Raw genomic sequence first — 26,252 nt, 5'->3', positions numbered from 1 at the left:
CTTTAAATTTTGTTTTTAATGTCAAATGTGCCAAAATAATCACATTTTCAATATCATTTAATTTTAATTAAATATTTAAATTTCAGTTTTCGAAATAAAATGTTTTTCGGCACGCTTATTGTAATTCCAACACTAGTTACACCCTTTAATTAAGTGCAAAATGTGTTATTGGTAAATTTTTAACAGTTTCTTTAATGTTTTGCTACCTTTTTTTACAGAGGGAGTATCTCTAACATATGTAAGTTTACTACTGAGAAGTGATAATCAATATTTAAGAACAGCCAATTGTGATTAATATTTCTCGAGAATTATTTTTGTGAAAAAAATTAAATTCAAGCTCTATGCTAACAGCTTGTTTTATAAACGAGAAAAAAAAGCCATACGTACAAAGTATGTTCAAAAATTTTTAATTTGAAAAAAAAATGTGCATTATGATTTTATCATTTAATCGCTTTACATATTGTTTAAAAAAGTTCTGATGTGACTTTTTTCTGCTTCAGTATTTAATAAAAGAATAATTTTTTTGCTTTTAAAAATTTTTTTAAACATACATCTTTTTTTGCAACAAAATAAATTAATAATAATAATCAATTATCATTAATTTATAATAATAAATTAATGATAATGATAATAAATTAATGATAAATATATGAAAAGAAATAATAAAACAAAATTTTTGTATGTTATCATTATTACTCTCAAAACATAGGGTCATCTTCTAAAATATGTGACCACCACAATATTTACGAAAAGAATTGAAAAATAAAACGAAAAATTCTAGATCGTTGATTCGAGTCATCAAAATCAATAACGGCAATAGATTCATTTATATATGTGATACATAAAGTGAATGACGCATAAATGGTTGTCGTTAGCTCCAGTTCTGTAAGAAAACTGTAAAAAATATGTTCTTACAGTTGGGTACAGAATAAAATAATAGACTCCTACGTTTAATCTTTCAATCTGTTATCATTATTTTATAAAAACATTCGAAGATGTTTTTGAACTTTCTTTAATAGATATAAACTGTAATGTGATTTATCAGGAATAAAACAAAAAAACTATTAAAATGAACTATATTCTTTTTTTACGATTGTGATATCATAACTAGAAGAATATATTTTTTAGCTAATTAATAAAAATCAGTTTTTTAAATTTTATAATTTAATTAAAATTACATTTATTTTACAGAGTTATATTAAACTAAAAAAATAAATGCGAATATCAAGGGCAAATTACTTTTTTTCATAAAACTAATTTTTTTACACTTTTTGTTTTCTAAATAGCGCAATGAACCGATATGTTTATTTATTAAAATAAATGTTTCGTAAAAACGATTGTTTATTTTTATTAAGTTATATACAAAGAAATGAATTGATTTTTTTAAAGTTATATTAGGTTTACATAACATGTAATTAAATTTATGTTGACATTCAGTAAGCTGACAACTCTAGGGGTCATGACGAAGAAACTTTTTAATTAAAAAAAAAGCGTCTTGCAAAAGCGCAATGCGACACTTAATTATTTGTTTACATTGTCATGTTAGACGAAGAGATATTACTATAATTTATAACTCAATATTAATTATTAAAAATATTTTCTTATTTATTTTTTATAATCAAAAGCTAAATGAAATTCATAGTTGTAGTTATATTATTTAATAAAAGAAAACCTGAACTAATTAAAAAAAAAACATTTTTTTTTATTTGGAAAACAATTATTAAAATTTATAAATATTAAAAATATTTCCTTCTGAAGTATTTCGATCAATATTGAGAAAACAATGCTAACGAAGTAGTTATTTTTTTTAAATTTTTTTAATGACACCGATGGATAATAATTTAATGGTCAAATAATAAAAAAAATAATAATGTTTATTTTAAAAAGGTTAACAGATCGATAAGTAGTACGGATAAATTTTGATTATTTATTCCGTTTATAAAAATGGATTATTTTGCATTAATATAAATTTAAACTATTCTCATTGAAATATAAACAGAAAAAAGTAAATAATATAGTATTTAACAATGAAACTTCATTTAATAATGGCTTTTTTTAAAATGATTTAGTTAAAAACAATTAACAAATATTTTGCATGAATTTCAAACGCAGTATTTGCTGAAATAACGTACAATAAACAACTTTTGGAGAAATTGTTTACGTAATCTTTACCATAAAGGTAGCACTAAATATTGTTATGGTTTAGAAAAAAAATGCAATGGCTCACAAAATTTATGCAAAAAAAAAAAAATTCAAATATGCATTGTTAGCTTAGAGTTTGTTTAACAATATTTATTTTTACTTTCCACTATGATGAACAAACAAACATATTATAACACTCACATTATTAGTTGAATTATTATCAATAGGTGAGCTTATTATTTAAAATTGAAATGATTATTTAAAATTGTAATGATTTTTTTGTTATTGAATCTTTTGTTGATATTTAAAATAATTACTTATAACGGATATTTTTTTGTTTATGATAGAAATGATTATTAATTATTTATAACTGCATTTAAACTGTGAAAAATAAAATTAAAAAAATGCTAATATTTAAAATAAAAAATTATCATCAAAATCCCTAGTGGGAAAATTTAATTTTATTTTAAAGTCGCATTCACTGCAATGAAAGGGAAACAAATCGAACAAAAGAAAACAAAAAAAACAGGAGAATATTATATAATGAAGGGAACTTACCTGATTTTTTGGATCCTTTCTTTTTCTGTTGATCAAGAGAACCATGCGTGAGGAGTTCACACTTAGTCTGCCGAGAAGGAAAAAAAAACAGAAACTAAATGTCACGTTTTACTATTCGCTTGGGGTCAGCCATGTTGGATGGACGGTTTCATTTTATCCGGAGTAGGGGGGTAAAGGTTGAGTAAAAGACCAGCTGGTGGTGGAGAGGACCGGGGGAAGGGGGATGATGATAATGAAACAGATGTTTCATTTTTATCAATTGCTTGGCAGAGAAAGTTCGATACAGGAGAACGTCGAAAAGCCAAAAATCGTTTTAAATATAATTTAAGAATTATAAGTTATTTTATATTTATTACTTAATTTTTTTCTGCATTTATGAATTTATTATAATCATCTCTAAAATTATAAATTAATCATAATTTTTTAATATTTATGAATTTAAATTTTAATAATTAATTTTAGTTATTTTAATATTTATTATAATTAATTTTATAGCTAAATAATTAACTATTAATATTTAAATACTTATTATCTTTCTTAATATTAATTAATTCATTATAATTTAAATTTATTTTAATATTTCAATTAAAAACGATAAATTTAAAGACAAATAATCACCTTAATTTTAAATCATTTCTAGTGAAATCAATTAATTCAGTTACAAATAATGATTTTAATTTTAAGCATTTCAATTTCAAATAATAAGTTTAATTAAAAATAATTATTTCAGTTTTTTAAGAAATCAATTCAGTTAAAATTGATAATTTAAACTGAGTAAACTTGTTTTACGTTTGATATTTTTGTAATTTATGGTCAATTCCTTTTTTAAACGATTATGATTTTCGTTTAAGCAATAAATTTAATTAATTATGAATATAACTATTAAATTGAATTCAGATACAAAAGAATAATTAAACTATCATTTAAAACTGACTATATTTTTTAAAACTGAAATGATTATTTGTAATGCATTTATTATTTGTGATTAAAATGATTGTTTGTAACTAAAATTCATGCTGCTACGTTTGCAATAATCACAAATTCATTTTAGACATAAATGTATTTAAAATTAATTTTTTGTTAAAATTATTAAAATTTTTTAACATTTGAAGAATCCGATTGCATTTGACATGTTATTTGGCATTAAATTAAAAGCAGTATGAAAAATGAATTTATTTAAATTTTAATTGGCACAATTCCATTTGAAACACATGAGTTTGATATATTTAAAGTTAAACTGCTTTAACAAATAAAAATTTCAGGGAAATGAAAGATATTAAAATTTAATAAAAGATTATATTAAAATTTAAGAGAAAAATTTACTCTATTTTTTTTACCTGTAAGATATTTTTTAAAAAAAAAACTTATATCATAAGCATAATAAAAAAAGTTTGTTTTAAAATTAAATGAATTAAGCCGAAAATTAAATTAATTTTTCCTAAAATTTAGTCTAAATAATAATAATAAAATATTGCAAATAATATTTACAAAGCTGAATTAAATTGTAATTCAAAACTTAACACATTATTCTTTTCCTAATGGCATCTTTTATTCAAATAATTAAAACTTACACGCCATTTTTAAATTAAACAAAAATATTTACTTAGATATAGCACAATAACCATTAAGTATGAAATTTATTATAATTAAAATTAAAATCATTGTCTAATAGAGGGAATTTCCAGTTCTCTTTTCTTGTATATATTAAAGTAGATAGACTTAGAGGTTGGTCAGCTTTTAGAAGCAAGACACATCGACCAGAGAGACTTGTACCCCTTTATTGACGTCAAGAAAATAATAATAATTCATAAAAAATATCCAACATGGCTGACTACATAAAAATATATGTTTAAAATAAAAGTATTGCAAAAACAGATATAACATTTCATACATTAAGACATATTTAAATAATAAAATAATGAAAGCGTAATAAAGATAAAAGATTTAGTGCAAAAGTTATTGAATTTGTGAGTAGTACACCAGTACGAAATCATCTTTATTACAAGATGATTTTTTAAGAAATATTCATGGGATTCATGGAATATCAAATTGTAACAAAGAATAGATACATTTCTTTAGCATAAGCTTCTTAATCAACTTTGCAACTTGCTAATATAAATTTGGTTTTGAAATTTATGAATCAAAATGTATTTTCTTAGTAAAATAGACGCTTGAATAATTAGGCAATATTTGAAGAGAGGAGCATGCATTCCTTCATAACGGTTATTTCATAATGGCTGTTTTAAAATATCCATATCATTCAGATTGCGATAATTTAGATGGTGGAAATTAGATAAATAACGCCATGCCATATAATTTACAGGTACAAATATTTTTTTTATGGTTATAAATATTTTATTGAGCATAAATAACTGGATATCATTTTTTAAAAACAGGCAGTTTTGCAACTAAAATGTGTTTCACCCTTTGACGCAGGTTGGACACCGGTGTTCCTTATATATATTTCTTTCCTGACGCTCTAATTACTAGGAAAAACAAATTTTAAACTATTTTAATTATAAAAAACAGTATAATAGTTACTAAAAATCTATTAGATTATCGGAATTATTTTTAATTACTAAAATATAAAACTCAAAAACGGTAGTTTGAAAATGTTTTTCATTCATATTCATTTGTAAATGTTGATTTTGTAAATTAAAGAAATTTCACTGCTGAATAACTGTTTCTCTTAGATCGAAATAACTGCAAATAAGTGTAAATTTGAAGAAACAAAATATTGAGTCTTGTTTGGAATATTTTACCTTGAAAGCAGAAAAAAAAATGTCGGTGTTTCATGCTGTATTTCAAAACAAAAAAGTATTAAAATGCAAAATGTAATATTTTCACTTGTTTTGATCTAAATTAATACAAAATGAAAAAGGCTTGGAAAATGTGTTTAATAAAAATTACGCTTCGAAAGGCTAACTGTGTGTTAATCTGGTTACTGTTTGTTATTTTAAACTCTTATTTATGTTTTTTTTGCAGAAATGGTTTTAGGATCTAAAAATATCAATAATTCAACTATAGATTGACTTAAAAATATTGACTTGACATAAAAATGTAATAAAATAATTTTGTGATAAGTTAATAGTCGTGGTATAGATTTATGATTTTAAATAAAAAGCATAGCAGCAGGAGTCCCAATGTCTGAGTGCTGTGGACCAGGTTCTATCCTCGAACCGAGCAAGGTTGACTCATCCTTTTAGAAGGCCGATAAAATGAATAGCAAGCATGCTAGAAAACTAAACACTTGATTGCCAAAGTGTTCATTAAAGTTAGGGCTCCACAAATTGGTTCCCAGCAGCATCATGACGGCAATACGCACCGACCGCCTTTACTTTTCAGACAAGCTTATATCCATCGATCTAAAGTTGAATGAGCTTCAAGTCACAACTCAGATCGAACCTCGGTTTTACACAATGAGAGCTCAGTGCCCTACCCATTCTGCCTGCGTGGTTTGTGAAAAGTTATAATTTATAAAATAGTCATAATATTCTTTGAAATAGTATTTTCAGGCAAATAATTATAAACATTTGTCTGAATAGTTTTTATTAGCTCAGAGGCTTCTTTTAGCTTATATAAGCGGTTCCCAATATTTTTCGGCTATGGAACCCTAAACGATTGAGCATTTTTTGGTGGAACCCCGACATCATGAATGAAGTACCTTAGCGACTGTGAGTATGCAAATCAAAGAAATACTACTAATTATTTTGAAAATAATTAATGGTTTTATCAAATACTCTTAAAATTAAGTTTCGTGTCAAACAGTTGCTTCACAGGACTAGAACAGCACCTAGTTCCTGTTCTAAATAGTATGTTTTGGGGGAATACATAACAAGAAAATGAATGAAGTACACTGAATCATAGGTTTCGAAAAAGAACTTTTAAAGACGTTAATAATGGTTATCTAAAAAAAAATAGATCTTAATTGTTGAGTTTGATTACTTTATCTCGAATTCAAAAGTTCGATAAGAAATACAGATGCATATTTCTTAATAAAAGCAATTCCTTATAATAATTTATTGTTTTTTAAGGAAAGATAAATGATTTTTTTAAAATTTTGCTATCTCTTTTGTGGCTGGAATTTTAATTAATTTCATAAAATGGCAGAAATATTAAACAAGTTATGGATGATTGGTTAGATATTAATGGAATTCACGTTTGAAAAATCATTACAGGTTCAAAAAATTCTTAAATCTTGGAACTCCCTGTGACCATTCTACGGAACCCTAAGGTTCCGCGGCACATCTTTTAGGAACCGGTGGCCTTTAGGATCTTCAGCAAACTGAAGTTGAGCAAATTTGGACCCAGACACCTCAACCCTGAATCTGTTCCAAAAACAAATATCTTTTTTCTTAAACAGTATATTTAAAAAAAAAAAATCTTTACCATTACATTTGGAATAGAAGCAAATTTTCAATTTCAATGTTCCGTGAACGGACGTGTTTCATTCACTAAAGTTTAAATTGTTAGCAGAGCCGTTAACAAAAACATAAATTGACGAAACCACTTAGTTCCGCTTAACACGTGACTGAAATATCGAATAATAGGATACGATAAAAAAAATAATAAAACTATTACAGAAATAACTTCAAATAAAGAAAAGCATATATTTTAATAATGAGTGGCAGTTTATAAAAGGTTATTATTAGAAATGGAGAGAGAGGGGGATACTTTGAAATTGGAAAGTTTTCAATTACACCCCTTTGATAATTCCTTTTTCTCATATTCCAATGAACAAGAAAAATCATTCCCTATTAAAAGAATAATAACATTTTATTGTTCATTGTTCAAACGAGGTTTCAGAGAAGAAAGGGCGATAGTATATTGGAAAAAAAAAAAGAACAGTTGGTGGGTTTCATGTTAAGACACGCCCTAATTACTCCACTTCCATAAAATCAGTTATATTACGAAGTATTGTCTGGGAGCACTGCTTATATTTAATTGGATTAACTAAGATAAAGAAGGAGTTGTGGTTTGAATTCATATGAAACTTTAATAAAGATGAGTTTATTTTGGCGAGGAGAAATGAAAATTAAAAAGTTAATAAAGAAAAATATGAATACAGTTGAGTTTGCGAACTTCAACCTTTTATACTTTCTTAGTAAACTAAACAAACTTGGGATTAAGTTGTCACATTTATCCATTATCTGTAAAGAATAGCAGCATTGCATTTACTCCAATATTACTAATAAAACAGTAAAAATGTATGAATTTTCAAGGGGTGTTTCATAATTCTGTATTCATTCTTTCATACTGAATTTTTTTAGGTGGAAAAAACACGTAATTTTTTGAATTGGAAAAACAGAAAGAAAATCCAAATTTTTAATTCCGCAATTTTCTCAAAGAACATTTTTTTAATGTATATAAACAGCTTCTATTTAAAACAGTACGATTTGTTTCGAAATATCGTTTTTTCATTTTTATTCTAACAATCTTCTTAAAAAACTGCGAACTTTTTAAAAAGCTGTCCAGCCACTCTGTGAGCTGAAAAGCTGTGAGCTTCTAAAAAAGGTGTGATTAATTTTCTTTTTGTTCTAACAATCTATAGAATGTTTGCGACTTTCTGAGAATATAAAAAAAATGAAAATTGAAAATTTTGAAAATTACAATTAAAAAAAATGCCAATTTTTTCTTTATCTATAGTTTTAAAACATGGAAATTCGATGATTAGTTCCTGAGGTTTCAAATTGACAAGTTTTAAAAATTATGACGTAACTCTGGTCAATGTAATTCCTCAAAATTAAAAGCCTATTATTATACAAATCGCTCACCACAATTTTTTTCTAATAGGTTTTTTTAAATACATTTTCAGAAATCTTTATAACTCCTACAAAAACCCAGAAACATATCAATAATTAAACTATTTTTATCACGTCAATAAATTTTATTTTGAAACATCAAAAAATAGTTAAAGAAACAATTTCAACTAACTCAATTTTGTTCTGACGCATAGAGTACTTATGATAAAAAGTAGTTCCTTCCAATTTAAAAATAATTTGCATTTATAAAAAAAAAATCAAGAGAATAGTCAAAGAAAACATTTTTTCAGATCCAATATAATTATTTTATACATCGCTGATGTTGTGTAAGAGTAACACGTTAACGTGACGTATAAAGTAATGATAAAAAAGTAGTGGCTACTAATTTAATGATAAAAACTTTTGCATTTATAGAAAAAAAAATCAAGAGAATAGTCAAAGAAAAACTTTTTTTCAGATCCTATATAATTATTTTATACATCGCTGATGTTGTGTAAGCGTAACACGTTAACGCGACGTATAAAGTAATGATAAAAAAGTAGTGGCTACCAATTTAATGATAAAAACTTTTGCAATTATAAAAAATATTCAAGGGAATAGTAGAAGAAAAACTTTTTACAGATCGTATATAGTTACCCTATTCATCGCTGATGTTGCGTAAGCGTAACACGTTAACGCGACGTATAAAGTAATGATAAAAAAGTAGTGACTACTAATTTAATGATAAAAACTTTTGTAATTGTAAAAAATATTCAAGGGAATAGAAGAAAAACTTTTTTCAGATCGTATATAGTTACCGTATTCATCGCTGATGTTGTGTAAGCGTAACACGTTAACGTGGCGTATAAAGTAATGATAAAAAAGTAGTGGCTACTAATTTAATGATAAAAACTTTTGTAATTATAAAAAATATTCAAGAGAATAGTCGAAGAAAAACTTTTTCAGATCGTATATATAGTTGCCCTTACCGTACATAATTACGTTGCGTAAGAGCAATACTTTGTCGAATCAAGTGCCAATGCTAAAAGAAGTAGTGGCTACTAATTTAATCATAAAAAAATTGTAATTATAAAGTGTAAAGAAAATAGTTGAAGAAAAATTCTTTTCAGATCGTATATAGTTAACCTATTCACCGCTGACGTTGTGTAAACGCAATACAATATGAAGACGGAAAAAGTACTTTTTTATTAAAAAGTATAGTGACTACTAATTTTGCAAAATATTATATTCCGGTATAACTTTAGATCAAATTATAAACAAGAATATCCTATTTTTTTTTAAAAAAGTAATAGGATAGTTTCAAAAAGAGTCTTCTACTCACTAAATTACATAATATAAATTTGTCTATTGCGTTAACACATTTCTAACTACAGCACTGTGGGCCAGAAGACCATGATCTTTGGCCAAAAGTCAAAAATTAAATTTTCAATTAATATATATGTACGAGGGTTGCTATTTATATTTCTGGCCTTGGCAACAGTAAGTGTTGCTAGGCGACCGCAGACGATTTTAATCGAAAGTTTGATATTTTTAAACATAAATTCAGCAGACGATTTACCATTATAGCTTCATTTGTGTTGTTGACAGTAAATTGAAAAATTCTTCTCTTTCAAAAAATGGAATTGAATCGTGAACATTTTCGTGCCATTATTTTTCATAACTTTCGACGTGGATTGTCAAGACAAGAGTGCTTCGATGAACTTAATTCTTTATTCAGCGATAAAGCGCCATCCTACAGCACTGTAAAAAATTGGTATAACGAATTTAATCGTGGTCGATGTTCGATCCAGGACGAATCCCGTGCAGGTCGTCCAAAATCCGTTGTTGTGCCAGAAAAGATCGATGCTGTGTGTGAACTGATAAAGCAAGATCGTCATGTGACATACCGTGAGATAGAGGCGTCTTTGGTCTTTAGTATGACTAGCATCAATAAAATCAGGGGTCTGTCCAGACATTTTGTGAAAGGTCCGTTTTTCGTGAAATTGTGAAAAAATTACTCACATTCTTTCAACCAGGGTCCGCTTTTATGAATTTGTGCAAATAGGGTCCGTTATTGCAAAAACAAATTTTTTCAAGGAGTTTTTATATTGTATAGACATACAAGATTATGCTCAACACTGTAAAATTGTAATTAAAAAAAATTAAATTTTAAAAAATAAACAACAATTGCTCCTTCTTAATTAAAGATGCAACATACAAATATTTGGTATTTAGCCTATACTGCTGAACGCAAAATATTAATTTCGGACGAATAATGGAAGAATCGTCTGCCGAAGACAAAACTCAATTCGTTTACATCCATCTTTCTTGTTTTCTGCTCTGGAAAGGGTTTATTCGATTAACAAAATAATAATGAAGATAAACAAATTTGTGAAGGGTCCGATTAAAAGAGAAATCATTTTGTGAAGGGTCCGTTTTTAAGTTAAAATATTTCGTGAAGGGTCCGTTTTTAAGTTAAAATATTTTGTGAAGGGTCCGTTTTTATGAAAAGATATTTTGTGAAGGGTCCGTTAACGGACCCAAATTTCTTCTAAACAGACCCCTGAAAATATTGCATGAACATTTGAGCGTGAAAAAAAATTTGTTCGCGTTGGATCCCGCATAATCTGACAAACGCTAAAAAAAGGCTCGTGTCGATTGGTGCAAGGAAATGTTGGAAAAATACGTTCAAGGTACATCAAAGGCTGTGTATAACATCTACACAGGTGACGAATCATGGATCTATGCATATGAGCCGGAAACAAAACAGCAATCAACTGTATGGGTCTTCCAAGACGAGGCAAAACCAACAAAAGTTGTTCGAGGAAGAAGCACATCGAAACAAATGATTGCCTGTTTCTTCGGCATTAACGGTCATGTGGCAACAGTGGCGTTAGAGCAACGCAGGACGGTCAATTCTCAATGGTACACGACCATTTGTTTGCCAGAAGTCATCGGAGAAATTCGAAAAAAGCAGAAGAACAGGCTTCATCATGACAATGCGAGCTCTCACACATCAACTCACACAAAGGCATTTCTGACGGAGCGAAAGATCGAACTGATGGGTCATCCGCCGTACAGCCCTGATTTGGCACCCAATGACTTCTTCTTATTCCCACACATCAAAAATAAATTACGTGGACAACGATTTTCGACCCCCGAAGAAGCGGTTGATGCATTCAAAAACGCATGTTTTGGAGTTACCTCAATCGGACTGGAAAAAGTGCTTTGAAAATTGGTTCAAACGCATGCAAAAGTGTATTGATCATCATGGAGAATATTTTGAAAAACAATAAAACCAATTTCGATCCTACATATTTGTTTTTTCATTATTAGGCCAGAAATATAAATAGCAACCCTCGTATGCAGTTTCAATATAGCCCAAACTAAGTATTCATAATCATTCCAAACATTATAATTTACTTTTTGGACGGACGAGATTGCAATGTAATGAAAAATATGTTGAAAATTTTTTTTTTAATGTAGCTTTTAAATTTCTATTTCCGAAATATATGAATTTCACCTTACTGTTACATTTTAATCAGAGTAATTAGTCTGAAATTATAGTACAATTTTTCAATTTGTTGGATTAGTTAATACTTTTGACAAACTTATACTAGTTTATATCTTATCATTTGACATTTTACAATGTTTGAATGACTTTCGAAACTTAGTTCCAAAAAGTTCCACGAGGTAATTAGCTAAACTTTTTTTTGTTGTCTTCTTTGATGTTTCTTCTTTCGAAAAAACCTGCTCCATTTTGCCCGTATTGCAAAGGTGGACTAAATGCACCGAAAGACAAAAATTATGTTTTTTTTCCTTCATGTTTTCGCTTTATTTTGTAATTAATTCGCGTTATTTTCTAATTAATTCGAGTTATTTTGTAATATTACTTCGGAAATATAATTTGCTTTTCATTTCTAATATAAAATTACGAAAATTATCATATTTTCATTGCTATATTTAATTATTTAAACGTACTATATTATTTTTTTTATTTTTGCTCGCCATATTTCAACCGAAATTTTGTTTTTTTTTGGGTATTTTTAGCGTATTTCAAAATTTCAACTATGAATTCAATTTACCTGCACATAAAAACCCCCAAATTTTGAAACAAATTTTATCGAAATACTAATTTTGGCCACGAAACCTTGGGTGCTGGCCCACTGAGTACTGTTGCGAAAATACATTTCATAGTAAAATGAAAATTTCCGAGAAAAATTTCAGGACATTTATGTTTTGACAGGTTTGATCATTTCTACCGTTGGCTGCCACTTGAGTTTCGAAATATCGCAATGAAGTAATATTATTTATTATTAAATAAATTCCCGCCATTGACTATTAGGTCATTAGGCATCTAGTTCACCAGTACTTCTTAACAATATAGTCAGTCTCTTTTAGTGCAGAACATGTGTCCAAATGCGCAGCAGTCATGGCTTGCCCGGAGTTAATTATACGTCCAGAGCTATGAAGTAATTTCAAATCAAAATATAAGTATTTATATTATATTATGGTGAAGAAGAACGTTTTATTTTTCCAACATAAATTTTAAAAACAAAACAATTAAATCTTTTCAGGCTCGAAAAAAAAATTACGGGAACGTAGGCGCTTAATGGGTTATAGTCGGATACATGAAAATTTTCAACAGTAGAATCAATCCTTGATGATGTTTCGTGAAAAAGCAATCACCCGAATTTGCATTCATAAAGAGATGGAATAATAATGCTATTTCAGGAAATAATGTCATCATCTCAGAGAGAGAAGCAATCAAGGAAAACCGACAACTGAAGATGAACGCGTGTCATGTGACATTTCCAGGTGAAGTACAAGGGATGATCGAAAAGAAGGTCACGCGATTGTTATTGTTTTATTACAAGATGAAAAACAGCATCAATCACTTCATTCTTATTTCATTTTTTTCACAACAAAAAATGAGTTTGTTTTTTTCCCATATTTCTATTGTGTCAGATTACTTGAATGTCTGGTTTGGTTAAATGAAGTACCAACAATTGTATTATTTATTTATTTTTTTAAAAAAAAAGTATTTATTAGCTATCACTTAAACTTTAAAAATCGTGAAAAATAATGACGCGGAGAAAATGGTCCTTGTTAAATCATGTTTGCTGACCCGGAAATTGTAACCATCCACATTAATTATGGTGATTGTTAAATAACAATTATAACATCTAATATTCGCCAACACTTAAAAACTCCATGACATTTTATATGTATAAAAAATAGCATTCCCGCAACAGTCCATTGTGGGCCAGGGGGTCAAGGAGTCCTATAATTTCGTGACCAATGGTAGATATGACGGTGGGAATGTTGTTAGTATCGTGCAGCGGCCGCCTTTACTTCCCTAGATAGTTGGTACCTATTGATATGAAGTTGGGAGAACTTCAAAAATCACCACTGGGGTTCGAATCCTAGTTCTTCACAATGACAGTTCAGCATCTTAACCATTGAAACACCAAGACTCCATATCTTATATCTTTGTATATATCTTTGAATTTTTTAAATGGCTAGGAAAAATTATTTGATAAAAATTATTTTAAATCGAAATAATTTTAACTCTAAGTTTTGTAAATAATTTGAATAATTGGGAAAAATTTCCAGCTAAAAGTAGGAAAAGTCAATAAATATCACTAGAACCGCGGTGACTGAGAAATAGGGTGTTCGCCTCCCAATAAAGCTCATTGATGCGAATTCTGCTCACGGTTCCCACCAATCAAAGTGCTTGAATAAAATATCTTCAGTGGAAGTCTCATGGGTTACAATCCCCTAGCCGTCATGCTAGCCATGAGATGCTTTCGCGGTTTTCCTCTTCATGTAACACAAATGCAGATGAATTCCGTCAAAAAGTCCCCCACAAAGGCTAATTTGTCCCAAAGCTGTATCCAGAAGTTTCTTTGTCTTCTGGGTTGGGTTCAAAATTACAAGGCTTAGTCAAACTCAGAATTGGGTCGGCTGTTACAGAATAAAATACCAGTAAGTCTGGTTAATTAAAGCTAGAACTGTGGAGATAGTAGTTGAAATGTTCGATTCCAGCTCCGACTTACACTAGTTTATAATCTTCACAATAGAAGGAATATATCTTAAAAACTACATTTCTATAAATTATAGAAATTGTTCATAACCAACGTTAGAAAAAAAATCTAGTTATTAATATCTCACATGCGCTGTAAAAAACTGTGGTGTAATATCTCCCCAAATTTAATGATGAACAACCCCAAAAAAGTGTGTGAAGGAACACTTTATTTCAAGTTAACACCAAATCAAGCGTTCATGTACACTTAACAGCATTATGGTGTCCTGCTGAAATATCTTATTCAGAAAAAGAAGTGGTTTGAAAAGAATTTAAGAAAACAGTAAAATATTATTACGGGCGATAACTGGAATTACATAAGTCATGACTGATACTTACATAAAAGATTGACGGTTTAATATACTTTATTATTTATTAATGTACTCGACTATTTTTTAAGCCAATTTTTACCAAAATATAGTTTTTCTGTTTTTTACATAAAATAAAACTATGGTTCTTTCTCTTTACAAAACCTTTTAAGTCTTACTTCAACGTCAACCAGAACAGAAGTTATGATGATTTAAAAAAAGCATCCATATTAGTTATTAAATTGATAAATGAGTCTTTTTTTAAAAAAACTTTTTCAAAAACCAATTTTTCTGTTATTTTCCTTCATTCTACTAAATCTTAAAAAATTTTAGTTCAAATTACTTGAAATTTTGAATGAATGCTTTCTATACATATGTCTAGGGAATCAACAACGGACTAGGGCATTAAACTATAATTTTATATTTTACAGCTGAAATCGAAATAATTAATCTCAGTTTTTGGTCTTTTTTCGAAAATAAGTTTCTATACTTGCTGTAAAATATTTAAATAATATTATGCCGAATGTGTAGTTTATTCCGTAAGTTGACTTTTTATGAATATAATAAAATAAAAACAATGAACAAAATGATAAATTTTAACGAAGTTATGTGATTGTGAAAAAGAGTAAATTTTTGGTCTTTTTTGACCAGATTCTCCGATATTTTTTTTAATATTCATACTGTTTTTTAATCTATATTACACACATAAATTTAAATAAAAAATTTCTAAATTAAAAACTTCAAGTTTGTCAAATTGTAATAGGGTACCATTAAATCGATAAGAATAAATAATATAACAAGCAATAAGTTTTGCCTCAACTTACACAACTATACTTTACTTTAAAACGATTTGCCCAAAGATATGTTTTTATGGATACTGTTTTGAATTGAAACACTAAAACTAATAACATTAAGCATCTTTGAAATCCAATGCAAAAGAGCATGAAAATACTAACATAAGAAATTTTCTTTGTCTTACCATACAATCATGGATATTGGTGTACAAAATCTGTTTTAAGCTTCGAAACTGTTATGGATGCAGTTTTGAAAGAGGCTTATCTACTCCGGTCTAAGAATGACATTTTATTTAATCTTTGAACAAAATTAAGAAAAACGCAATAATTTTCACTAAAATTAATGTTACTGTTGACAAATGCCAAATTTTGACCATCATATGCCATCAGCTTCCGATTTTTCCAATACTTTGGAAGTAGATTATTAAAATTTCTGAGTGCTCTGTACTTGTCCAAGTGATCAGCATTTACAAATTGTCTCATAAACAACACAAGGGAGAGTTTATAAATAATTAATAAATTAATGTAATACTCCTCCACTACAGAATTTCTTTACCGACATTAGTACACGTGTGACCCCCGTGATTTTTATGGCCCTCAACTTAAAAGAGGTAGTTAAATCCTAGCATTAAAAATGAAGAAAAGCTTACACCAAGCTTCTGCGCATTCATTGCATTCGTGAATTCCGAAAACACAAATTTTGGTGTAATTTAGATTAAACAACACAGAGCTATTTGTGCCCCGGGAAAAAAAGAGAAAGCCTGGTAGTAAAACTATTTTGCGTATCATTTGTTTTCGGGAGAAATAAAGAGTCCTACACTGTAAAAGATTTTCGTGTATCTGAACACCAAAACGGGAGATAACTTCTATACACCAAAGTGGTGTTCCAATACACCAAAACCCAAAGATAGTTCCTTCTGCTGTGGAACATGTAGAATGTTCTTTTGGACTACTTGATGTAAAATAGCCGCCACCAATCACCATGTTTGTTATTTAGTATCAATAAGTTTATAAAGTAAGATATGATGCCCATAAGAGTCAATAAAGTTATTTTTACGGGACAATATAATGTCAGTAATTTAGGTTGCATACATACACTAATTCTGAAACTAAAATGAGTTTGTAAATCAAACATAAGTGTAGCAAACAGAAAATGAAGACGAATTCGAAGTAGGCTTAACAGAGCAGCAGTAGGCGTAAATTGGACACCATAAAATTATTTAATACCGTTTACCGAGACTTGAAAATTAAAATATAAATATCCTTATTATATAACTAAAAACAAAAAGCGAACTTTAGTTTCTGCTGGTGAAAAGCAACAATAAAGACAAGCCGCAAATACTCGCCAACTCTTTATGGATTGTAAATGATCACAATTAAATCAAAATGCGCCAACATTGGAGTTTTCGGAAGGTTAACATATGATTGTAAAGGCAAATGAGTGATTTTAGTGAAATGTTTTTGCATTTTAGGTGTTAAGAGCTTTCATACACACTTTAAATTGCATATGAAAGTTCAATTTGGTGTTAACTTGAAAAAAAAGTATTCCTTCACACAACTTTTAAAGTTATTTAACATCAAATTAGGTGAGATATTACACTTCAGTTTTTACATTGTGGTTATCAAGATTTATTAAAAGTTATGAAGTATACATACACCGAAGAGCCATTACATTATGACCACCCTCCATCTATAACAATGGGCTCGCCCAGGTTTTCATGGTTTCTCGCCCAGGAACAATGTTTTCATGGGGCACATTCGGACCCATTATCCTCATAGAACAATCCCTGACGTCTGTAAGCTACTTGAACATAGTTGCAGACCAGGTTCACCTATTTATGGCAACAGTTTTTCCTACAGGAGGATGGTGTTTACCAACAGGATAATCCGCCATGTCATACGGGTCGAATGGTCATGGATTGGTTCGAGGAACATTCCAGTGACTTTCAAGTCATGTCTTGGCCCCCAAATTCACCTGACCTTAATCCAATAGAGCATTTGTGATCCTACTTGGAAAACCAAATTCGTACTGCCACGCTACCCCCTCGCAATGTGAGGGAATTGCAGGAGTTGGTGAGCGCTTGGTACCAGATACCTCAGTCTACCTATCAGTACCTTGTGGAATCAATGCCACGGCGGGTGCTAGCAGTTTTGAGGGCTAAAGGTGTTATTAGCAGGGTGGTCATAACGTAATGGCTCTTCGGTGCATATTAGCCAGTTCCTTATTATGGAGAAAATATGTTAATAAGTCTTCGTAGTCACGGACGTATTCATAGCGAAAGCAAGCTAGAAATGAAATTGTTTTACTATTTTTTTATTTTTATTTTTTCAAACTGATTACGTCCAAATTTTGTTAGTTGCCGTATAAAATAACTTTCTTTAAAATGATATAAGAAATTGCATACCTTAGAATTCAAAATTTTTTGACCAGTTTTTAATAAAATATTAAAAAATAACAAATATTTATTAAAATAATTTTTTGTTGTTGCATATCTTGAGATAAACGAATTTTATAGTTTGGGTATAAATTTTTCAAATAACTTAGAAAGTGGTTGAGATAAAACGAAATAAACAAAGAAGTAAAATTAACACCAATTAAAGAAAAATTAGGTCTAAACTTTTGCACTTTCTGCTGCTGATTTAATTATTGGAACACTAATCTCCTAACTGCGGCAACCACCCATATTTTGAGAGTCAAGAACCTGATTAAAAAAAAAAGTAGAAAAAAAAATATATGTTTAGTTATGGATTGTAAGTTTTTGTGTCTCATTTAGTTACCTAAAATATCGTCCACATTAATTAATTAGCATAATCATTAAGATGTTTTCCAAATTGAGGTAACCCCCGATATTTTGAGGGTCAAGAATCTGAATCCAACAAAAAAGAAGATATATTTATTCAAAGAAAGTATGTTTTTGAGTCTCATTTAGTTACTTAAAATATCATCTACACTAATTAATTAGCATAACCGTTAAGGTATTTTCCTAATTGAGGCAGCCTCCGATATTTTGAGGATCAGGAATCTGAAATCAACGAAAAAAAGGTATGTTTATTTAGAGAAAGAATGTTTTCGTGTCTCATTTAGTTACTTAATAGATCGTCTAAACTAATTAATTAGCATATTTGAGGTCAAGCCCTTGATTCACTAAGATTAAATCCTAGTACGTGAAAATCCGATCATTAGATCAAGAGTTATTCAGAGTACTCCTTTTTTTAACTTGCTCACTAAAAAACTATTTAGTTAAATTTTTATATTAGCTCAACACGTTTAGTTTAAGAATATACAATAATTAAGATAATTAAAGGTTAATACGGTTTAAATGTGATACTTTAAGTTTGTGATATGTTATTATTTAAAGAATTGCCACGAGATACATTTGTTTGAGTAATATTGTTGTTCACATAAAAACTGTTTGTCGAAAACATTTTATAAGATCAAAAACCCCTTCTTTTAATTAACCGAGTAAATTTTTTCGAATCGGACTCCAAAGCCTTAAGTTAAACCACGAATGTTTTCTTTCCCAAGTAAATGGAATAGGGAAGAACACAACATTTTCACATGACGACATAAATATATTATGAACATAAAAGAAAAACCAAATTACATGTTCGCCTTCACTGTACGCTGATAAACAAAAATATACATATCAATCTATTAAACTACAAACATGTCAAACCGAACCACATTTTCTTCGAAATTGAATCAAATCATGATAGAAGAAAGGGAACTTTTAAGACAACAATGCGAGTCGACACAGATAGCAGAAAATATGAATAACGTTATGGTTCACTGCGTTTATTTTAAATGAATGCTTACGAAAATTGCACCGATTTAAAAATACATTGGGATTACGAAATAAATAAGAGATACAGCTCCATATACCTCCAAAGTTGAAGATATTAGAAATATTATTGTAAAAAAAAATATACCAAGTTCAATTTAAGAAAGAAACTAATTCAGAAACTAATTACAAAATAAATAAGAGATACAGCTCCATATACCTCCAAAGTTGAAGGTATAAGAAATATTATTGTAAAACTATACCAAGTTCAATTTCAGAAAGAAACTAATTATGAAATAAATAAGCGATGCAGCTCCATATACCTCCAAAGTTGAAGGTATAAGAAATATTATTGTAAAACTATACCAAGTTCAATTTCAGAAAGAAACTAATTATGAAATAAATAAGCGATGCAGCTCCATATACCTCCAAAGTTGAAGGTATAAGAAATATTATTGTAAAAATATACCAAGTTCAATTTCAGAAAGAAACTAATTATGAAATAAATAAGCGATGCAGCTCCATATACCTCCAAAGTTGAAGGTATAAGAAATATTATTGTAAAACTATACCAAGTTCAATTTCAGAAAGAAACTAATTATGAAATAAATAAGCGATGCAGCTCCATATACCTCCAAAGTTGAAGGTATAAGAAATATTATTGTAAAACTATACCAAGTTCAATTTCAGAAAGAAACTAATTATGAAATAAATAAGCGATGCAGCTCCATATACCTCCAAAGTTGAAGGTATAAGAAATATTATTGTAAAACTATACCAAGTTCAATTTCAGAAAGAAACTAATTATGAAATAAATAAGCGATGCAGCTCCATATACCTCCAAAGTTGAAGGTATAAGAAATATTATTGTAAAACTATACCAAGTTCAATTTCAGAAAGAAACTAATTATGAAATAAATAAGCGATGCAGCTCCATATACCTCCAAAGTTGAAGGTATAAGAAATATTATTGTAAAACTATACCAAGTTCAATTTCAGAAAGAAACTAATTCAGAAAGAAACTAATTCAGAAACTAATTATGAAATAAATAAGAGATACAGCTCCATATACCTCCAAAGTTGAAGGTATAAGAAATATTATTGTAAAACTATACCAAGTTCAATTTCAGAAAGAAACTAATTATGAAATAAATAAGCGATGCAGCTCCATATACCTCTAAAGTTGAAGGTATAAGAAATATTATTGTAAAACTATACCAAGTTCAATTTCAGAAAGAAACTAATTATGAAATAAATAAGCGATGCAGCTCCATATACCTCCAAAGTTGAAGGTATAAGAAATATTATTGTAAAACTATACCAAGTTCAATTTCAGAAAGAAACTAATTCAGAAAGAAACTAATTCAGAAACTAATTATGAAATAAATAAGAGATACAGTTCCATATACCTCCAAAGTTAAAGGTATAAGAAATATTATTGCAAATTGTACCAAGTTCAATTAAATAAAGAAACTAATTTAGAAAGCCATTTTTCAGTCTTCCTTCTGTACGATACGAAGTGCGATTTTATAAAACGAAAGAAAAAAAAAGGTTCCAGAAACAACTTTCAAACTATAGCAAAAAAATAGGAAGTTTTGCCATTGGCTAGTGGCATTTTTTATGGTAAACAACACAAGATTAATTTCGAAAGTGAAGAAAAAATTTAAGAAACAAGCGTGAGTATTATGTAAAATTCAATATAAATTTTACGATTATAATTTTAAAAAAACAATAAAATGCATATGGGACGCATTTTCGTCGAAAAAGTGGTGATGAGGTGGCAAATGGCAGGCAATTTTTTTAAATCACCATTTGTTAGAACCTGTCTCCCTTTCGTGACCGTTAATTTTGCACTATACTTCAATCCTTATATATTTTCATAGAAAAATATCATATAATAATAATTTATTTTTCGTCGTACAAAAATAATAAGGCACATTGTGACACACTATATTCAGAACTGTTTACAATAATGGAAGAATTAGCTTATTAAGAGTGAGGCATTAAATGAGTATTGATTTTTCTCAGATATTAAAATAGAAGTTTCTTAATTACAGAACAACGCCCAGCATTTGTTCCCTTTTGTAAAGATTATTTATTAGTTACTCTTATCACGTTAAATGCCACGCTTATTTTACATGGCTTGCCCGTCTGGCCAACGGTAAATAACTGCAAACTAAATTTGCAAATATTAGACAGATTTCGTGAGTTTTTTAAAAGGCTTAGCATGGCATATATCTGGAAAAAGTGGTGAATTATGCAAGCCTACGAATTGTTTAGAAATAGTGGTGGATTAAAATCTACTCAATTGAATTTATTAAACCAAGAATTACAATGAATAAACTACCACTTGAAAATATTTATTCGCTGTCCGGAATAAGTTGGCGCATCTCTGTGTATATAAATAAAACTACTTTTGTGTGTTCTATATTGCATTAATTTCTTCAAACCATTTTAGTAGCGATAATAATATAAAAAAAATTAAAAATTTACTCAATTTATGTGTTTCTAATAATCTTGGCTTCGTCGGTCACCGGTGACCCCCGTGGTGTTACGAACAAACTCAGTGCCGGTCACCAGTGACCCTCATGGCATTCAACGTGTTAATTATTGTAAGGAATGTTTACAAGAGTTATAAGCCTCATTAGATAAGTAGTCTAAAAAAAGTCAGTGTTTTCAAAAATATTGCCTCAGTAATTAAACTTATTGATTTCAATATATTTTTCGTAATTTTATTAGATGATTATTCTTGTAAATATTAAAAGTTACTTTTAATATGTGACTTAATTAACAGATAAACTTATAACTTTTCTTATAACTTTTTAAACTTATAACTTTTCTTATAACTTTTTAAACTTATAACTTTTCTTATAACTTTTTAAACTTATAACTTTTCTTATAACTTTTTAAACTTATAACTTTTCTTATAACTTTTTAAACTTATAACTTTTCTTATAACTTTTTAAACTTATAACTTAATAAACATTTCATGCGTAAATGCATTATTATAAAGTATAAGTGTTCGAACATTTGTGGTGAAAAAAAAGAGGATATTTTTTATTATTACCAACTGCGTCAAGTTAAAATAACAATAAGCTAATTTTAGCTATATATAAAGATATTTATATTTGAGGTGACAAGACGTTCTCAAAACTTGAGGACAGTTCTTAAATTTCAATGATTGTTCTAAAAAAGTTTTATACTCTTCAAGAACAGAAAATATCCTCAAATCTTAAGAACAGTCAACGAATTGCTATGATTTTCCTCAAAAAATTTTATACTCTTTAAGGACAGAAAATGCTCTTGCATCTTGAGGGCAGTCCTCGAATTTCGATGATTGGTTTCAAAACCTTTCACACCCTTTAAGCACGAAAAATGTTCTTAAAAATTTTAAGACCTCAGTCCTCCAATTTTTTCGGTCAATTTTCATACACAGTAAAAAAAAAAAAAAAAAATTAAAAAGAAAAACAGCTTTGTCTTTCAGAGATTACGAGAGAAAAAGCACTGTACAAAAGTTAAGAGATGAAAATTCCATGCTCGTCAGAAAATAATTTCATCAAAAAATAAACAAATTTTTATAATCATAAACTAATTCACTTTGCGTTAAAGAAAAAAAATTTACTCGAATTATGTATTTCTAATAATCTTGGGTTCGCCGGTCACCGGTGACCACCGTGGCACTACGAACAAACTCAGTGGCGGTCACCGATGACCCCCATGGCATTCAACGTGTTAAGGTAATTGTGAATGTTATAACCTAAAAGGAACTTTTTTAAAATATTTGATTATAGAAATAAAGATTTTTCATCGTTTTATCATCATAATAATCTTATACTAGATTTTATGTTCGACAATTAAATTTATAGTCCTTGTGATAAATCTAGTCGAGTTCCATATACATAAGCTGAAAATGATTGAAATAAGTCGCATTATAAGCCGTACTTCGAGATGAAAATTTAAAAAAATTCTATAAGCGTTAAAAATCGTTAATGGGAAAATATCTTTCTTTATTAAAGAATTTAGTTATTTTATTTTAATTTGAAAAGCGTAATGGGAAATACCAATGCAATATTTTAAAATGCTGGTTTTTTTTTCATAATTTGTTAAATAGATTGTTATTAGAAATATCATATTTTCTTTTAAAAATGCCATTTTTATTTATTCATTGGATTTTTACTGGTAATTTCATAAAGGCAACTGAAAGATTAAGTAAATTATGAGTTATAAATTGTATCTAAATATAATCAGAGGTTTCAAAACTCAGCACTGGTTATAAAAAGTACTAACTCACGAAACCCCTTTAACTCTTCCACGGAACCCCAGGGTTCTGCGGGAGAAGAAATTCGTGCTAGAGAAGAAACATTTTCTTGATTTATTTATCGTTTGTTCACGTAAGCTATTCGGGTATTTTCTCCATGATATTTGACCCCATTATCATTTTTTAAAAGAAACACAATACAAATCGAATAAAAATTATCATTATTATTTTTTTAAAAAATGATTACCTTAAATATAAATGAGTCAAGGTGTGAATCAAAATTCGCCTACTTTAAGTAGAACGTAAAGAAAAGCGGGAAAAAAAAAACATATTGAAACAGAAGAAAGATAAGGCGGTTACGGCTAAAATGAACTTATTACAGGACATGCTTATGGTTCTGCATTTGTTTTGTTAACCGATATCGAATGTTTTGTAGAGCGTTTAAGAGAGAGTTATACATCACACGAATGTTTAAAAAATGAATACCACATGTTGTGTTTTATATAGTTCTTAATTGTTCCATGACCTGTATTTTATTTTCTAAACTTTCTACTCGTGTGTTTAAATTTGAATTGTAACAGTGCTAATTTAGAGTCATTTCTCTCCTATTAAATAAATGTTGTGATTTGCGCTTGAAGATTTTCGATATTGGATACAGGATTTTGTTTTATTGCTCTCATTTGATTATTTAGTGACCTATTTTAGAATTATAGTTTGTTTTTATTAAGCCTTGCCTTAAATTTAGAGCAAAAGCGGGAAAAAATTTTTTTTGTCAATTATTTATATTTAATAATATTACAGATTCGATGACAAATAGTGAATTATAATTGTCACGTAAAATTAGGTTTCTCACGTAAAAAAGGCGATTCAACTTTACTTTTTCTTAATATTAATATTTCCATTTATAAATTCGACACAGCATGAGCATTGATGACATTTTTTTTTTTTAAATATCCGTCGTTGAACAGTCGACCCAATTTTGGGTTTACGACTACTAATGTTTAACTCCGTAGCCTTGTAATTTTGAACCAATCCAGAAGACGAGGAAACTCCTGGATCAGTACTTCCAGAGGTATTGATTTATGATGTAATTAAAAAAAGTTTTTAAATTTTTTTACACAACAATCATTATCAATGGATACTTATGTATAACACCGTCGACAACATCACCCCAAATTTATTTAGATATATTTCAAATTTATTTTAATATAGTTAATTGATTATAACGAAGGTGACAAAACACGAATGTAACTCATTGCATGCAAAAAATAAAATATTTAAATTCGAACAATTTTCAAATTTTTATTCAAATTTGGTATAAATTTAAGTCGACAATTTGGTAGACGGGATAATACGTGACTACCTATGAATGTATGACGTTAGTACACTTTTGTCGTTTAAGTTAAGAAATAATGATATTAATTAATTGTGAGAATTACCGATTCTTTTTCTAGGTAAAGGCATTTTTTACATTCATGCAATATTTGTAATCAAATAAATATTTGCAACCGCATTCTTTATTGTATATATCTTTCAATTCTTCCTAGTATTGGTAAATTAAAACAACGGGAATTTTTAGCATTGTTTTGCTAGCACATGACATGATGCAGACGGGACAGCGGTGTCCGATTTATTAATATATATTTTTTTAACCCTTTAATTTCCATCAAAAATGTGTTTTTGTATTTCTTATTTATAAAAAAAAATAGTTTAATAGTTACTAAAAAAATCTGCCAGATTAACGGAATTATACTTGTAATAAAATATAACATTCAAAAAAAGTAGTAAGAATTTTTTTCTCTATTCCCAATCAAAAATTCATCAATAATGGATTTTGTAAATTAAAGAAAGTTCAATGATTAATAATTGTTTCTGTTAGATTTAAAAACCCTAAAAATAAGTGCAAATTCGAAAAATTTTTTGGAAGTGAGACGTGTTTGGAAGTTTTACCTTTAACGCAGAAAAATAAACCGGGTGTTTCATGCAGTATTTAATAACCATAAATTATTAATGTACTAAATGTGACATAATTCACTTATTTCGACCTAAATTTATACAAAATAATCAAAAATATGCTTCATTAAAATTCTGCTTCAAAGACTAGTAAAAGGGATTATTGGACATTTTATATAAATGTATTTTAAAAATATTTAATAATATAATATTAAAGCTTTACTTTGAATAAAACTTTCATTTTACTTAAATTACGGTTTTTTCCCGCTCTTTCCTGGGGTGGGACAACTTCTAAAAAAGAGTCACAATCACTTATCACTGTCCCTTCGAATCTCGCCATACAACGAGAGAGAGGAAATGAAAATAGGAGCGCCATCTCTGAAGTAATGAGGTTAATAAAAATCCATTCTCTTCCTAAAGTACAATAATGCACGCATATCAATTACCCAAGGAAAAGACATTTTCCTAAATTTAGACAGAAAGAAATGTAAGAAAATAAACTTGCACGTACGGAAATGGGTTAGACGCAGACAGACAGGGAATGTTTTCGATAAAAGCGTGTAACCACCGTTACATTTTGTAGTTCACGGGTCATTTATAATGCGAATATTCCATGTTCGGTGGAATATTA

The 26,252-nt window shown here is 28.6% G+C and overlaps 1 protein-coding gene across 2 annotated transcripts in view; it reads right to left on the bottom strand.

The window, feature by feature from the left end:
- Positions 1–26,252, bottom strand: part of LOC107443771 (protein FAM107B) — a 196,674-nt gene that overhangs the window by 47,688 nt on the left and 122,734 nt on the right. For both annotated transcript variants that reach the window (XM_043045647.3, XM_043045645.3), the window contains one exon: positions 2,701–2,767. In XM_043045647.3, the coding sequence (XP_042901581.1) occupies positions 2,701–2,767 (67 nt within the window). The remainder of the gene's footprint in view (positions 1–2,700; positions 2,768–26,252) is intronic.

This window comes from Parasteatoda tepidariorum, chromosome 2 (genome assembly GCF_982258835.1).
Source record: "Parasteatoda tepidariorum strain Cologne lab strain chromosome 2, Ptep-v5.0, whole genome shotgun sequence".
Taxonomy (NCBI): domain Eukaryota; kingdom Metazoa; phylum Arthropoda; class Arachnida; order Araneae; family Theridiidae; genus Parasteatoda; species Parasteatoda tepidariorum.
Note: the sequence above shows the minus strand (reverse complement) of the source record. Positions and strands in the feature narration are given on the sequence as shown.